Below are 18,507 nucleotides of genomic sequence, written 5' to 3'. Positions count from 1 at the left end.
ATCTGTTTTTTCCCATTAAAGCAGGTGATGCATCCAGTTCTCTATGTTCTGCTCTACAAATTCCAACACTTTGTATGGCAGACATGGGCCAATTAGGCACTGCTGTGACAAAGCTTCGAACACTCGGATACCTTAAAGTAGTAATCTTGAACATTATCTTGTCTAAACCCATTACCTTCTGTGCAACTCAATAACAGTCAAATCAGTTAGATAACTGCAATAAGTATATGTTTGTGAAGAAACAGAGACTATACCCATGGACTGGAAATTATCTTAAATGTGATGCTGTGGGTTAAAAAGGAAAAGGGGAACAAAAAAAAAATCATATATCCATTCAAATACCATCTGACTGATGTACTTCTGGAAGTGGGCAATTAGGGCAAAATCAAATAGCACTCCAACTTTTACATTTATATCATTGCAGGATAATCTGTTTTGTATATGTTCCACTCAACATCTAAAATAGCTTCCTCTGGATTAATGTAAAAAAAAAACATTTTGTACCATTGACTTTCCATGTGCAGCATTTTGCCTCGATAAGCCCTATGTAATTACGGTGACCATTTTTCTCTTTTCTAGCCTCAGTCACCGCTGAAAGACGTTTGAGAAAATCATGATGGAATACTTTGTCGCGCACAGCAAACTGACCCCTGAGTTCATTTTCCACTGTACAAGCTGCGATATCATTACTTTTTGCAGGCTGTTTAGAAGCCTATGTGCCTAGTAATTATTACCGTGAATATTCTGTTGGTGTCTTGTAAGGTTGTACATCTCTGGCACGCATATTGTGAGACTTGGACACATGACGAAGAGAGCGGTGGATTGAAATTGGCAGAACAATCTTGTTGTACCTGAAGAGAAAAATACACACAAGGACAATTTCAATGTTAAATAAAATCTTGGGTTTTTTTTTTTCTCGCTCTCATGACTTTCACAGATGCCTGCTTTACATTTACAAGGGATACGTTCTCCATGAATCTTTTAAAAAGCCATCGCCAATTATCATTTTTTTGTGTTCCAGGAGAGGAGTTTGCAATTGTAAGCAATTAACTTCGCATGGGCAGGGGCAAAATACGTTTTTAAATAAACATATCTTGGAATTATTTGCCCTTAGACATGGGCTGTTCAGTAAAATGCAGCTTAAGGCAAAATGGCGCCCATGATAGGGCAAGAGGCAATAGAAAGGCAAAGCAGGAATAAAAAGAACATACGGTAACTGGGAAATAAATATTACTACAAGTAGGGGCACATTTACTTAGCTCGAGTGAAGGATTACAATGAAAAATACTTCGAATTTCGAAGTATTTTTCTGGCTACTTCGACCATCGAATCGGCTCCTTTGACTATGAATTCGACTTCGAATCAAACGATTCAAACTAAAAATCGTTCGACTATTCGACCATTCGATAGTCGAAATACTGTCTCTTTATAAAAAACTTCGACCACCTACTTCGCCACCTAAAACCTACCAAGCACTAATGTTAGCCTATGGGGAAGGTCCCTACAGGCTTTCCTAGAAATTTCTGATCGAAGGAAAATCGCTCGATCGATGGATTAAAGTCCTTAGAATCGTTCGATTCGAAGGATTTAATCGTTCGATTCGAAGCAAAAATCGTTCGATCGTTTGATTGAACGAATTGCGGTAAATCCTTCGACTTCGATATTCGAAGTCGAAGGATTTAACTTCGATGGTCGAATATCGAGGGTTAATTAACCCTCGATATTCGGCCCATAGTAAATGTGCCCCGTAGTGTTGAATACATAAGGATTTAGCAGGTTTACAAATATCCATTAGCATATTGTGATATTATATGCAAGAGCCATATATAAACCAAACTTTGGATAATGTACCTCCTTCTGCAATTTATAAGGATATTAGATGTCAAGGAGAGTTTTGTTACCTTATAAAAGCTCAAGGCTACAGGTCAAGTGCATTCATGTCATGGTACAGTGCTAATTACCTACACCTTTCTTCCTGCACCTTCACTCAGAGGCAGAATACCCACTACATTTTGTTCTGTTAATGTACAAGTTCAGTAGTCTATACATAAGGTTTGTCTTTCCTCCAGCCCTTTTACTGCCATGCACAACTCCCTGCAACTTTTTTTGACAAAAGTAGAAATATCCTTACTTGATGTACCTATAAATAAGAAAACCAAACTATTTAAGGCACTTAAGAAGGAACCCCTAGTGGCCCTTTATTTAGCTGAATGAGTCCTAACCTGTAATAAGCAGCTGCAACATGTGCAGTGTCCCTTTAAGTTATAAATGACATATTCTGACGGGAGAATGCGCAGTTTATAAGGATGTAATTAACATAACGGTGCACTGAAAAATGCCCATCTTGTAGATTATATGGAGGATAATAAAATTTAAGGTCATTGGGTGCCTCGTGCTTCCTTGCTTAATCCCCTTTTTGAAAGTTTATTGCAGTCAACTTTTAGAGCTAATAATTTTAAAAAATAATAATAAAATGCAAATTATGGGAGGCTGGAGAATATACTGTAAAACAGCACTGATATAGACAGAAAGGAATTTAGGACAGTGAGGGGTAACTGAAAAAAGAATCGAGTAATTATCACTTTGGTTTTTCCCCAGGCTTCTATTCGTTTACAGAAGAGACATTTTTTATTTGCCAGTAACACCCTCGGTAACTTCAGACAGGTGATCAATTGCCTCTGATTATTCACAAAAGGGTTTTTTTTCACATACTGTAACAAAGGCAACCTACAAATCAAAGTGAATTCCTCTGAAAACCAAACTAATTGGTACTTTGTAACTCTACATATACAGGTGCAGGATCCGTTATCCTGAAACCCGTTATCCAAAAAGCTCTGAATTAGGGGAAGGCTGGTTCCCATAGACTCCATTTTATCCAAATAATTCAATTTTTTTAAAATAAATTTATTTTTCTCTGTAACAACAATACCTCATACCTGAGCTAAACTAAGATTTAATTAATTCTTATTGGAAGCAAAACCAGCCTATTGAGTTTATTTAATATTTAAATGATTTTGAGTAGACTTAAGGTATGAAGATCCAAATTACAGAAAGACTTGTAATCAGGAAAACACCAAGTCCCGAACATTCTGGATAACAGGTCCCGTACTTGTATAGGAAAACTGCTCTTTTATAGTGTCTCAGATGCTTTTAAGGGCAATTATTTCATAAAAATTACAAATATTTAACAGACATTATTTTCTCCATAGCATGAACAAGTCTTCAACTTCCTGATTCCTACTTCCTGGACAGAGAGCTCACTTACAGGTAGTCATAAGCAAATCTGTCCTCTTACGCTTTACTGGAGAATTTCACAGCATTCGTTTTCACACAAAATATATTGGAATCAAAGGGTTTTTATTTTATTTTCTTGTGCATTTTTTTGTGGTTGAATTTTGCCATGGATTAGCAAACAAATTGCAGATTTACAAAATGCATTATTTCGACTAGAATCTATGGCTGGTGAAAAATTGTGCTCATCACTACTTACATCCCTTCTTATATTTTGCCTTTAAAGGAGAAGGAAATGTTTAAACTAAATAAGCTTTATCAGAAATGTCTATATAAATACACCAGTAAACCCTCAAAGTAATGCTGCTCTGAGTCCTCTGTCAAAAAAAACACAGCATTTCTTTCCTTCTATTGTGTACACATGGGCTTCTGTATCAGACTTCCTTCTTTCAGCTTAAACCTCCAGGGCTAGGGCTTGAGCATGCTCAGTTTGCTCCTCTCTCCCTCTCCCTCCTCTCCTCCCTGCTGTAATCTGAGCCCAGAGCTATGAGTGAGCAGGGAGAGACTCAGGCAGGAAGTGATGTCACAAGCTAATATGCCAGCTGCTATTCTAAACAAACAGAGAGTGCTTTTAGAGCTGTTTACTCAGGTATGGTAAAGCATTCTGCAGAATAAATATAGTGTTATAGCTTGCACTATTGTGGCTAGTCTATTGGCAATAAACTGCTTCAGTAGCTTTCCTTTTCCTTTAAGAGAGTTTTCTGAGCAAGCAAATAAATACAATTTGCGAAAGAACTAAAATAAATTTAGTAAAAATATGTTTCAGTTTATAGTGGACAGTGGAAGATGAAGGACTCATTCAGCTAAATAAAGGGCCACTTAGGGTTGCTTCTTAAGTGCCTTAAATAGTATGTTTCAGGTTAGAGAGGACAGTGGAAGTGCTTTGATAAACGTGAAATTGCAAAATCAAGCACTTTTGACAAAAATCAGATCGCTAGAAGATTGGAGGTGGTTCCATAGAAATAGATTACTGAAGGGAAGGGGAAGGGAATACTGCATAAAATGTGCTAAAATTTAAATACCACTTTAATAAAAATAGCCTTAAAGGTTTTAAGACATGTTGGCATAATTTTCAAAAAATGTGCTACCATTCAAATTTTACAGAAATGACATGCGGAAACTTGAATGCGCCCTAAGCAAATGCTTCATTTTTCAACCGGAAAAATCTGGAACTATAAAATGTGCATTAAAATTGAAAAATATGCGAGCCAACAGGGAAAGAGGGTCAAAGGGTTTTAAAGATTACATAACAAGACGGAAGCTGCTCATATCCCAAGGGCAGAGAACAAGAGATTTATTTATGATAATCAACAAAAAATAATCATAAGAAGTTACATTACTCCTTTCCAGCCAATAAAAATGCGCACCTAAAAAGTTTGTGTAAAAATATATTTCATGTCCCCCTGCGTATAGATAGCTAAAAGCTCTTTAATTACGTTCAGAATCATGAAGGTAAAACCTTTTGCTAATAAAAGGATGGGAAAAAAAGCCCAAAGCTCCATAAGGAGCACTTCAAATATGAGTAATAAAATGTATTAGAAATATTCATGGCTACACACTGTTTCAGTACAAGTGCGGCAATGATAATTGAGCAAGGATCAAACAGTACTATGCAAAACTGCGCCCATCTTGGGAAAACTGATTCAAATTATAACCATTGTAACCTTCTAAAATAACAGTTGTGCAGCACGAGAGGAAAAAAAAAGGCAGTTATGTTGCTGTAAATAAAAGCTGACCTTTATCCAACGAGAGTACTAATTAAAATAAAATAAATAGTCTATGTCTTCGGGGTTATTTTTCAAGGGCAAGTGGATGAAATGATTAAAGAACACATGCAACTCCAATCAATGGTCTTTTTGTAGGCTGCAGATGGCGTTTATATAGTAATTATTTTTCCTTTTATTAACATATTGGAACCTACGTTTCCTTCTCATCAGTTCATGTCGTTTTCATCACAACTGGCAACTGAATTAGAGACAGGCAGTTTTGGAAATAATAAAGGGTACATGGGGGCAAATTTATAATTAGTCATTTTATAGAAATATTAAACTTTTCCTGCATTCCTTTTATGCCACAATCGTTTTTGGGTTTTTTTCATACATGATTTTTTTTTTTAGAAGAACAAAAACTTGGCACCTAAAAACTGAGGATTTTATTATATTGTTTTTTAATTATGGATTAAAAAGTGAGTCAGATTAAGATTATCTATGGCATTTCTTACATCAATAAATTCAAAACTAAATGATTTATAATAATAAATCAACACCACAATCTTAGTTATGGTGATACCCCAATTCCAGGATTGGCTTGTGATTCGGCCAACTCCAAGTGCCTAGCCGAACCAAATCTGAACACTAAAAACTGCAAAAATTTGGTGCTACACAACTCTCATTTGCATATGCAAATTAGGATTTGGATTTGATTCATGATTCAGCTAAATCCACAGTAAAGATTTGTGATTTGGTCAAATCTCAAAATGTTATTTATAAATCTGCCTAATCATATAGGTAGTGATTAGGGATGGGTGAATTTGACCCGTTTCGCCAAAAAATCGCCGCTGACGAAATGTCGTGGACGTCCATTAAAGTCTATGGGTGTCAAAAAATTTTTGTCGCGTGGCGAAATTTTTTTGCCGCGCGTCTATTTATTTTGACGCACAACAACATAGAAGTCTATGGGCGTAATTTTTTTGGTGAAACAAGGCGAAAAAATTTCACCCATCCCTAGTAGTGATGGCACCTCATGTCCTGAGAAAGGCCCTAGGGAGGGCCGAAACGTTAGTCCATATTTTCATAATAAATTTATTATTTTTTAAGTCCTGTGAGTAGTGATGGGCGAATTTATTCGCCAGGCGCTAATTCGCGGCGAATTTGCGCGATTCGCGCCGAGCGAATAAACTCGCGAAACGCCCACGAAAATTCGCGGTAAAAATTCGCCGGTGTCAAAATTTTTTTTTTTTCGAAAAAACAGACGCCGGCGTCAAAAACGGGCGCCGGCGCCAAAAAACGGGCGCCGGCGTCGAAAAAACGGGTGCCGGCATCAAAAACGAGACGCCGGCGCCGTTTCGCGAATTTTTCGCCGTTTCGCTAATTTCGCGCGAAATTCGCAAATTTTTCAGCGGAGCGAAACGGCGCAAATTCGCCCATCACTACCTGTGAGTGCTGATCCTCTCTTCGGTATTGTATATATATATATATATATATATATATATATATATATATATATATATATATATATATATATATATATATATATAGTGAATAAAGTACCCCCTCTTGTAAATTATAAGGATATTATAAGTTACCGAGGAGTTTCATGACCATATAAAAATACGAGGCCGAAGGGCAAGTGTTTTTATACAGGTCATGGAACTCCGAGGTAACTTCTAATATCCTCATATTTTGCAACTGGGGGTACTTTATTTATTATAATACACAAGTTTCAGTGAGTCATGTGACAGAAATGACATCAGAACTTACTGTTCATAAGGATATCATTTACAAGATATTCAAAATGTTAAGAAATATTGTTTGCATTGATTTACAGAAAGAAACTGGATTGCAACAAAATTTTCATTATTTTATTCATTTTTACAAGTTAGGCTGTTCCTGAAAACAAAACACAATAGATTGAATGTTTGAAATAAACTTCTGTTTACAGAAGCTGACCGCTTTTAGCTGCTGAATTTTTTGTTCATTATAATTTAAGATTTTTTCTCTGTTGACAAACGCAAACTACAATTTTGATAAATAAGCCCATTTATTTAGTCACAATCACACACACAACTGTGAGGTGACTTCTAATATCCTCATATTTTGCAACAGTTTATTACTTTATTTATTGTAATAAACAAGTTTCATTGAGTCGTGTGACAGAAATGACATCACTAAGCTCCAATTATAACCTATGACATCACTAAGCACCGTTTATAAGAATATAATTTACAGGATATTAATGGCTCTTATGTATTATATTATTATATAGCTTAAATATATTGCAATATATGGACAAACAATCCCTGTTTTGTTTAAAGGGTAAGGCATTTTTTTGTCCTTAATATTTTGATAATGGGTTGAGTGCAGAGGATCTCTTGTTTTTGTCTATGGGGTATTTTTATCAAAGAGTGAAGTTAGAGATCACCCAGTCAACTATACTGCCTCTTTCCATCCACTTCTATGGCATTTTTAAAGGAGAACTAAAGCCTAACTAAAGAAGTAGCTAGAAATGTTGTACATTATGTTTTGGGTTCTGTACCTGCCCAAGGCAACCACAGCCCTTTAGCAGTAAAGATCTGTGTCTCCAAAGATGCCCCAGTAGCTCCCCATCTTCTTTTCTGCTGATTCACTGCACATGCTCTGTGCTGCTGTCACTTACTGAGCTTAGGGACCCACTCACAATATACAGTACACATAGAATAGAAATGTCACAATATAAGGCTGATTAGTAATTAATACAGATAATTACTACATGGCAGCACAGAAACCAGTGCAATTAGCATCAGAATTTAATAATCAGCCCTGTAGCATCAGTTTATATTACAGGCAAATGTAATTTTCTGCTTGATAATTTGCAACAACCCCTAAGCTTAGCTTCTCAACAGCTGCTCAGAGCCCACTGAGCATGTGAGTGTCACAGACACTTTCCAAGATGGTGACCCCCTGTGACAAGTTTGAAGTCCTGGATCATTGCTGATATTGACAAGCTGAAACTTTAGGTTGGTGCAATAAGTTCAGAATATAAATTATGGCATTTTTAGCCACATTCATTTTTGGGGTTTAGTTCTCCTTTAAAGGCGTATTTTTCAAAGGGTGAACTTTCACTTTCAGCCATTGATAAATTGATAAAATCCCATAGAAATGAACGGCGAGTTATGGAATTTCACTCTAGCGGATTTTGGTGATCTCAGACTTCACTCTTTGATAAATACCTGTATACCCCTATTTGTGTTTCGCTATTAGCTGGGATATATTAAAATGACGGTACCTTCTTTGCTGCATAGCATTTTTGTATGACATCATCCAAATTTGTATAAAATAAAGTGACAACTATATATTGACAAACCATCACCCACCCCGAGAGAGTCTGCACACATAAGCTGCAAAAGCTGAAAAGCTCAAACCAATATGATGTGTACAATATGTATGATGGGATCTCAAATTCTTTATTTTTTTTTTTTTCCTACTGCTATTATGCTTCAAAAGACAAGGCAATCAAACACAAATTTGTGATTAAGCTACCTTGCTGGTTCTTTCAATAAAGAACTAAGACTACTAAATGCCACATTGGAAAACATCATTAAAACTGTATTCCGTTTGCAACGTTGCAGAAAATTGATTTGACAGAAGTCAGATATGAAAGTGTAAAAGGATTGCAAGAACATCATTTTAACACGTAAGTCTCGTGCTACTTGTGATTTTCCATGTAGTATACAACACTCCAGAACGAACTTAAATATAAATGAAATGTCTGTCACATGATGATGTCAGAATAATTGGCCATGGTAAATACAATCAGATAAGTACACGGCAAATGAATTCAGACAAGATCATTCATAAGAAACCGCCACCTCAGTGGCAAAAATATTGTGTGTCTTCACTATACTTTAATTAGCTTCAGGATACTTTCTTTCAAGCTCATCTCCAATCTTATCCTGTCTTTTAAACCCACATTTTTTTTATCAGACTACAGACATTACTGATGTTGAGATCTCATTACAAGTCCAGCAAGGTCTAACCAATCAGCTGATACCATTGAAAATATGTTTCTTTCTGGACAAGAGCACATTGATTATGTATTAGGGTCCATTTACCAACACCATGGAAGTGAAACTGCTAAAGCAAATTGCACCCCTTATTCCCATGCAGAAAGCACTTGGGCCATACTAAATCTACCATAGGCAGGTGGTAATTATAAGGCTACCCAGAACATTGTGTCCCAGGCTAGTCATCTAGGTGGCATTCCAGAGAAAGCCCATGTGCTGCCAACTTCTATTTTAGGAGAAAAAAGAGTTGGGTCTCAAGATGCAAGTTGCAAACCAGATTAGAGCAAGGTACAATGGTCAAACATCATGTTGGTTGTGCTTTGCACCTTGTTCACTGAAATAGGCATGGCACTGACATCTCAAATAATGTATTTCAGGAAGTGATAATGCCATGAAGATTTACTTTATTACAGACTGAAGTCCCTCTTTCCTGATTCCACTAAGGTCTATTACATCAAGGTTTCCTCTTTGCTGGGGCTTTTCTATTCTCCTCCATGATAGAGTCCACAAAAAGCTAACACGAATGCCCACCCCACCTTATATCCCCCTGGAGGAAATCAAATGATATCCCAATACCAATGGGAACCTCCCAGAGGGTATGTCTACACCTGGAAGAGGCTACACCACCTCCTTCCATCCATCCTTGCATCCACCACATCTTCTAAAACTGTACAATAAAATCGGCAACTAGTGATGGGTGAATTTATTCGCCAGGCATGAATCTGCAGCAAATTTCCGCGTTTCACTGACGCCGAATAAATTTGCAAAAATTTGCCAGCGAAAATTCCATGGCGTCAAAATATATTTGACGCCGGCGACAATTCTGACGCCAGCAACAATTCTAGCTGCCCATTGACTTTAATGGGTATTAGAATTGTCGTCGGCGACAATTTCTGATGCGTTTTGCAAATTTTTTGCCGTTTCGTAAATTTCGTGGGAAATTTGCAAACGGGAGAAATTCACCCATTACTATCGGCAACCCTAGGTGAAAGCAAAATCCCTTTAATCTTATAAATAAGTAGGAAGGTGTTCTAATGGGGCTGTTTGTTTGACATTCTGGGCTGGTCTATTACTGGTCACCGGCTACAGATTTACAGTGACATCTACCTTCTACTAGGGATGAGATAATACATATTTGCAGTTAAATTTGCATTTTTAGTGCCAAAAACTGTTCACAAATCATTTGCTGGGGAAAAAAAACTTCCCACATTTGGCATGAGAAAAGCCACCCATTTATGTCAATGCATTTGGCAGGAGAAAAAAACACTCATTAACATGAATGCATTTGGCTCAAGAAAAGATGTGAAAAATGCCCACTGACTACAATGCATATGGTGAAAAATTTCAGCAAAATATGCAATTACCGCTCATCATTTCACTTCACTACCTTCACTACATGCCTGCTACTACAAAGGCATGCAGCTACAGATGCACTGATTTGTCTTAGATTTGTCATGGAATGCCAAGGCCAATGGGCTATTATGAAAGACTGCTGCTTTATATAACACATGTGTCAGGTCCCAACAGGTCAGGCTCAGGTTGAACCAACGTCTCCTCTGGCCAATGTCCCCACGTCGGCGCCTGTTACTAGTGCGGGCGCATGTTCTAATGCATTTTTCTAGTGCGTTTTAGCATGCGCGTCCAGACGCAGGCGCGCGTTTTGACGCAAGCGCGCATTCACATGCGTGCGCGCGTCCAGACGCAGGCGCGCGTTCTGACGCAGGCGCGTGTTTTGACACAAACATGCGTCCTGGGGTTAAAAGGTCACTCAGGCCTAGGCTCAATGCGAGGTGATCGTCTCTACTGACACTAAGGGGCACATTTACAAAGCTCGAGTGAAGGATTCGAATTAAAAAAACTTCGAATTTCGAAGTGTTTTTTTGGCTACTTCGACCATCGAATGGGCTACTTCGACCTTCGACTACTACTTCGACTTCGAATCGAACGATTCGAACTAAAAATCGTTCGACTATTCGACCATTCGATAATCGAAGTACTGTCTCTTTAAGAAAAACTTCGACCCCCTACTTCGGCAGCTAAAAGCTACCGAAGTCAATGTTAGCCTATGGGGAAGGTCCCCATAGGCTTGCCAGCGTTTTTTTGATCGAAGGATAAATTAGATCGTTATATTAAAATCCTTCGAATTGTTCGATTCGTAGGATTAGCGCTAAATCGTTCGACTTCGATATTCGAAGTCGAACGATTTTAGTTCCTAGTCGAATATTGAGGGTTAATTAACCCTCGATATTCGACCCTTAGTAAATCTGCCCCTAAGCGTATTTACTGATTATTCTGATTACGACTACGGCTTGTTCCTGACTATTCTTCTGATTATCCCTGGATTCCTGTGTTTGTTATTCCTGATCTCGACCTTGGCTTCCCTGACTACTCTGCTGGATTTCTCTCAATTGGCACCTGCTTCCTGATCGTTCTCTGTGTATGACCCGGCCTGTTCCTGACTTCGTCTCTTCAACTGCAGATAAGTGCTGAGTCCTTTTCCCTAGACGTACTCCATGTCAGTACGTTACGGGATAGCCCCTCCTCCCTGCTCCAATTAGAAGGAACCTCCCCAAGCCTTTAAAAGGCCAACCACACCCACCTACCGGCGTCTTTTTTTTCCTTCTCTTATGCTCTTGGCTTTGTTCTCTGAACAAAGGCCTCAATCATTAGAAGCAAATTTTTGTTTTTCTCTTTTACGCCTAGGAAAGCATTAGGCCTGCCCGGAAGGCGTCCTAGGGACAGGGGTTTTGGTCCATGGGACCTTTTTTCCCCCCAGCACACTACCTCAGACCTGGAGTCTTCTGAACTTCAGCTTTTGAATCAGGTAAGGCACTGAGGTGCAATGTTTGCTACTCCTTGTCTGCCTGTATTTCAGTTGCCTTCCTGTATTGCTATCAAGAGCATTGGGTGGCAGGTGCTTGTCCCCCCATTCGTGTGCCCTCTCGACCTGCCCAGAGGGCCTCAGGCGGCACTGGTGTATGTGGCCCCTACACCCCATTTTTACGAATGGGCGAGGGAGGTGGCAGTTAACTTAGGCTAATTAGTTAGGGGCCTGAACCTTACTGCCCCTGTTACCTTTGTTTTATTTTTGTTTTAATGGGGGCAGGTCATGGCCAACTGCCTCCCTCAACAGACTTTCCTAAGGTGGAGGTAGTTAAAATAATAATAAAAAAAAAAAAAAAAAAAAAAAAAAAAAGTTTCGCTATAGGCTTCATATTATAGCAAACTTGGGCCTGTGCAGGAAGCACCAACACTAATTATCCAATTCGCCTCAGTATAACCTACGCAGTTGCTTTGGGTTCCCTGCCTATACAGACACCAGCTGAGTATAATCAACCCCCCACTGAGTGCAGACACCAGCTGAGTATAATCAGGTCCAGCTAAAGCAAGTGGAGATGGCCCCGCCCACTCTCTAACTCAGCAAGCGAGGAAGCTGCAGCCTCAGGTAAGTCCTGCTGTTGTCAGTAAACTTGTGAGGCCTGTTTTCCCGTTAACAATAGAGTGTCCTGGAATTTGTGACATTAAAGGGTCTGCTTCCAGCCTTGCATAATGAGCAGCAGGTAAGGAGTGTGTCCATATGCTGTTCTGCAGTGTACTAAAGTCTAACTAACTGCTTGCATGCTATATATTCATATGCTTATCTGCACTGTGCCTGGTTATGATTGTTTCCTGCCTGAAAGCACAAGCCATTTACAAATAGGACACCAGTAGCCCTATTGAATATGGATCACTGGGCTGGGGGGCTGCTAGGCTCTGATATATACTTGCTATAAACATCAGATAATCCATAATATGTATTGCACTATTTTTGTTCTGCATTCTATGTTTTGGCTATTGCTCACATAGAACAGGTAGCCATAATAGAGGTCGAGCAAAGGTCTGGCTGAATGCTAGGGCCTGATATAAGCTTGCTCTATGCAGCAGCTAATCTAAACTATGGACCTCATGTTTCCGTGATTGTACCTGTGCTCCTATTTTGTTCTACAGCTTAAGCTCTGGCTATTGCTCACAGGTAAAACGTGGCCCTACAGGATGTAGAGCACAGGTCTGGCTGGCTGCTAGGCCCTGAGACATGCTTGCTCGAAGCAGCAGCTAATCTAACTATGTATTTCATATTGCTGTGATTGTACCTGTGCTACTATTTTGTTATACAGCTTATGCTCTGGCTATTGCTCACAAAGAACACGTAGCCCTGTGAGATGTAGAGCACAGATCTGTCTTGCTGCTAGGTCCTGATACATGCTTGCTATAAGCAGCAGCTAACCTAACGATGTACTACAGGTTTTCTGCAGTTTATGAGTTGGCTATTTCTCTCATGGAACAAGTAGCCCTAATGGATGTAGAGCACAGGCCTTTTGAGTTGCTAGGCCCTGAGATATGCTTGCCCTAAGCAGCAGCTAATATAAACTATGTATTTCATGTTACTGTGATTGAATCTGTGCTTATATTTTCTTCTGCAGTATATACCCTGGCTATGGCTCACCTGGAATAGGTAGCCCTAAGGTATGTAAAGCACAGGCCTGGGAACGGCTAGGACCAGATTTACGCTTGTCCTAAGCAGTAGCTAATATTTTATGTATTACATGTTGCTGTGATCATATCTGTATGCTCCTATTCTCTGCAGTATGATATGCTCTAATTATTGCTCACCTTGAACCAGTAGCTCTAATAGATGTAGATCACTGGACTGGGTGGCTATGAAGGTCTGATATAGGTTTGCTCTGACTGCAGCTAACCTAAACTATGCATTACACGGGGTTGTAATTGTTTCTGGGGTACATTCAGGTTTAATCCAGATGACTACTGATAGGAATACCTACATATGAATGTCTTTTCATTCCATGACATTGCTCCTGGGATAAGATATGGCTTAATAAATTAGATACTAGGCAATATTTTTTCCCGATGGCAGGTAAGCTTAACTTTGTCTTGATAAACACTACAGGAGTTCTGAAGCCTGTCTGTCATAAGGATTGCTGGGTTAACAATAACCACAGGTATGTACTACTTTTGGGACCATTGAATGTACATTTTTCCAGATTCAGCAGCCTTGTATCACCGATCACTGCCTGAACGAATGGAGGACCAGATAATTGCTTTGCCCAGTCAATTGTGCAGTTTATTACTACCCACGCAGCTCGAGCTCTGGGGTCGGGTACTGTGCTCTACCAGGAGCTTAGGACTCTGACCGAGGTACATATTATTATCACATATTTTAATATATGCTTGCACCATGGCCCACCATGGCCCACATCCTGCAGGGGGATTCTACTGCCTTCAGAACAAATGCTCAATTAATGGATAAACTCCATAATACAACTGGTCTACCAAGCAACATATATGCATCTATATGAGGGCCATAGGCAGGTGCATATATTTTAATACTAAGGCATGTATATGAGTGTGTATATATGTTTGCACAGATATCTATATATGATTTGTGTCCTTGGGATGGGTTCTTTTTTGGAACCAGAAACGTTGGCTCAATAAACCTATATTTTTATGCAACATATAGTATTTTTGAAGATTCCTGGAACAATCAGTACTTGAACTCTTCATCCATAAATTTCACTATAGCAGCCAGGACATCTGGCTAGTTTCTAGGGGTGCAACCTGTGGAAATTCCATATTCATAGGTTTAAGGAAGAACAAGGTATACAGTTCTCTATGCTTGGCTGAAGGATCCCCAGATGTATTTCTACCATTTTCTAGGGTGACTCCTTAGTGCCTCCTACAAATTAGAGAGGGGAGCCACTACCCAGTGTTATTCCTATACTATTTCTACTGATATTCTTAATGTCAGGATAGATGGGACATTTTATCTGCCAATACAGGGTGTCTATAGAGACAGGGTACACATACATATCAGGCCACTGGGAATTTGCATAAGGTATATATTTCAAACCAAGGGTTTTCAGGCTATAGGAGTCCTCAAAGTGTCTTGTTAGTCCATAGAGATGACCTCTGTTCAAGTCTGGCCCAGGATAGGGATATTCTGCTTATACTACCTTATACTATCATCAAAACGGCTTTGTGACTTAAGGCTCTGTGTCCAGAAGGCACTTATTTTGGGCCCATTTATTTATTTTTTTCTTCAATTTCTCAATCCCCTAGTTAGTGGTCTTTTAGAATACAGGGCTGGCTGTTCTTCCACACCAGATAGGTAACTGATTGGACAGCAGATGGAGGCGTCCTAGGAGCGTTAATTATTTTCCCTCTCTATGTCTGTGCCCTCTTGGAACACCAGCAGTTTTGGATCTTTCCTCCTTACAGTTACATACTGCAGTTGCTACTTGTCCTATTGTTTCGGCCAAAAATGTACTTGGCTCTTCTGAGCAGGATCATAGTCTTCCCTTAAGTGGGACGGTTGCAGTCATTACAGTAGAGTGTAATCTCTTACCACTTCTAGTCATTAATTTCATTGAGAATGAATTAAGGATATTTTATGTATCTGTCATACAGGTTTGTCTAGCCTCAAATGGGATGCTTGGAAGTATTTTTTTTTTTTTGTCTGTTTTGACCATGTCTGTCACATTATTCCCTATGCTAGGGGGATTACATTTACACCTGCTGAAAATTGTGTCTGAAACATTCGCACAGAGCTCAATGTCCAGGTAACTTCCAGATACAACACTCCTATTATCCTGGTTTGTTCTCGGATTCACATTCCTGCGCCACTCCTGATACATATGACCCAGCATGACTCTAGTAGATCAGAGGCCCTTCTGACACTTACTGGAACATCCATAGCGTCCCTCCAGTTCCAAGGTCAGCCTCAACGATTAAATATGTAGTATAGTTGATTCCACATATAAGTGGGTCCCTTATGGGTAGAGAGAACACAGGTTTGTGGGTGACTAGAAACATTTATCCAGGGCATATAATCTGCCTCCATAAATCTTGGAATTAGTCCTTTAGTTGCACTGTGGTTATTGGGATCTGTAACCTTAGGGGTATTCAGTTATACCTCTCAGAGTACTAGGTTGGGTCAACCAACAGGGGCTCTTTCTTAGGTACTGGAGTTGCTCAACTCTTTACAGTTAATTGAGTCTGCCTCATCACAGGACCTTACACAGGGTAAGGAATTCTAATCCCAATTATTTTCTCAGGTGCCCTTGTCTCCGATCTTTAGGATCTGCTTTCGGTTAGAACAGTCCTGACTAACATGCATTCTGATATGAAGATATTTATGGTACTGGCCTTGGGTACCTCAGGGTTCATTGGATATCCTACATTTATGGATATATCCTAAGTAGATCATTTCTATATTGTGTCTGTTTTGGGTTCTTACTCCTACCAAGTGTTTCTTACAGGTACCTTGCAATTTGCACTGAATTTAGGCATACATGTGATGAATGCTATTTGGTGAGTAGGAGAGTAAGTATTTCAGCTTGCTGAATTCGCCTTTTACAGGACTGTCTTCCTCTCTCTCTCTCTCTTCTGGAGGGTGAAGTGGTGGTTAGTGAGCTAACTTGTTCCTCACTCTCAGTGGGCTAACATCTCTCTCTCGCGCTCTCTCTCTTTCTCTATAGTATATGCTATACTATAGCTCTATTCTTAGCCTGGTGAACTTATTCTGGGGTTTTCACCTGGACTCTCTATATTAAGGTAAGGAGTTTGCATGATGGTGGACTATCTAGTCAGAGATACTCCTTTCCTTATTACAGTTTCTTCTTAAAGCATATTCCCTCCCATGGGATAACGTTAACTTGCTATGTCCCGTAACGTACTGACATGGAGTACGTCTAGGGAAAAAGGAAGATTATTTCATACTTACCGAGATCTTCCTTTCCTAGACGTACTCCATGTCAGTACACCCGCCCTTTCTTTTCCGGTAATTTAAGAGCTTGTTACAAAGACGCCGGTAGGTGGGTGTGGTTGGCCTTTTAAAGGCTTGGGGAGGTTCCTTCTAATTGGAGCAGGGAGGAGGGGCTATCCCGTAACGTACTGACATGGAGTACGTCTAGGAAAGGAAGATCTCGGTAAGTATGAAATAATCTTCCTTTATTACGAACTGTTATTCTGTGGGCTCACTTAGCACTCCTGCTATTCCTTATCTGGGACCGTCCTGTACCAACTTTCAGGGCGCAACTAAGTGGGAAGCGTGGGGGAGGCTCATACCTTCAGACTCGCCTTGATACCTGACAACATGACAATAACATTCACCCAATAAGCAGCCCTGTAGTAAAGCACAATCATGCATTCTTGTAAAAACTGATCCATAAATTATATATTCCCTGCCACATTAAAGGAATGTCTGATACAGAGATTATGTTTTCAGAGACCCTATACAGTACAGTAAGGTACAGTTAGGAGGAGCCACATTGCTGCTTAGGCATTCCACCTAGTCAAGAATCTTGGGCAATTGCTGAGTATATTTACTTCTTCATAAATACAGGTATCTGACCTGTTATTCAGAATGCTTGGGACCTAGTGTTTTCCGTATAATGGATGTTTCCATAATCTGGATCTGCATACCTACCAGAAAATCACTTAAACATTAAATAAACTCAATAGGCTGGTTTTGCTTCCAATAAGGATTAATTATATTTTAGTTGGGATCAAGTACAAGCTACTGTTTTATTATTACAGAAAAGGAAATCGTATTTAAAAATGTCAATTATTTGGATAAAATGAAGTCTATGGGAGACAGTCATCCCGTCATTTGGAGCTTTCTGGATAATGTTTTTTTAGATAACAGATCCCATACCTGGTATAGGTTTATTTTGCAGCCTGTCTAATATATTTTCCTCTAACTGTAACTAAGGCTATGGTTAGGGGCCGATTCACTAACTTCGAGTGAAGGATTCGAAGTAAAAAAACTTCGAATTTCGAAGTGTTTTTTGGGCTACTTCGACCATCGAATGGGCTACTACGACCTTCGACTACGACTTCGAATCGAAGGATTCGAACTAAAAATCGTTCGACCATTCAACCATTCGATAGTCGAAGTACTGTCTCTTTAAGAAAAAACTTCGACCCCCTAGTTCGCCATCTAAAAGCTACCGAACTCAATGTTAGCCTATGGGGAAGGTCCCCATAGGCTTTCCTAAGTTTTTTTGATCGAGGGATATTCCTTCGATCAAAAAAACTTCCTTCGTTTGATTCGAAGGATTTTATCGTTCGATCGAAGGAATAATCCTTCGATCGCTCGATTGCACTATTTGCGCTAAAATCCTTCGACTTCGATATTCGAAGTCGAAGGATTTTAATTCCCAGTCGAATATCGAGGGTTAATTAACCCACGATATTCGACCCTTTGTGAATCGGCCCCTTAAAGTTGACTCTACAGTAGAGGAACTACATTGGTCATATTGGCCCAGCTTCCTTTATAGTACAAGTATGAGACCTGTTATCCAAAATGCTTGGGTGCTTGGGTTTTCCAGATAATGGATCTCTCAGTAAGTTGGATCTTCATACCTTAAGTCTACTAGAAAATCATGTAAACATTAAAT

The 18,507-nt window shown here is 39.4% G+C and overlaps 1 protein-coding gene across 1 annotated transcript in view; it reads right to left on the bottom strand.

The window, feature by feature from the left end:
- Window positions 1-18,507, bottom strand: part of dntt.L (DNA nucleotidylexotransferase L homeolog) — a 178,559-nt gene that overhangs the window by 139,130 nt on the left and 20,922 nt on the right. Inside the window, 1 exon segment of the mRNA NM_001085782.1 lies at window positions 735-851. Coding sequence (NP_001079251.1) covers window positions 735-851 — 117 coding nt within the window.

Source organism: Xenopus laevis, chromosome 7L (assembly GCF_017654675.1).
Source record: "Xenopus laevis strain J_2021 chromosome 7L, Xenopus_laevis_v10.1, whole genome shotgun sequence".
Classification (NCBI taxonomy): Eukaryota; Metazoa; Chordata; class Amphibia; order Anura; family Pipidae; genus Xenopus; species Xenopus laevis.
This window is presented reverse-complemented; position numbering and strand designations above follow the sequence as displayed.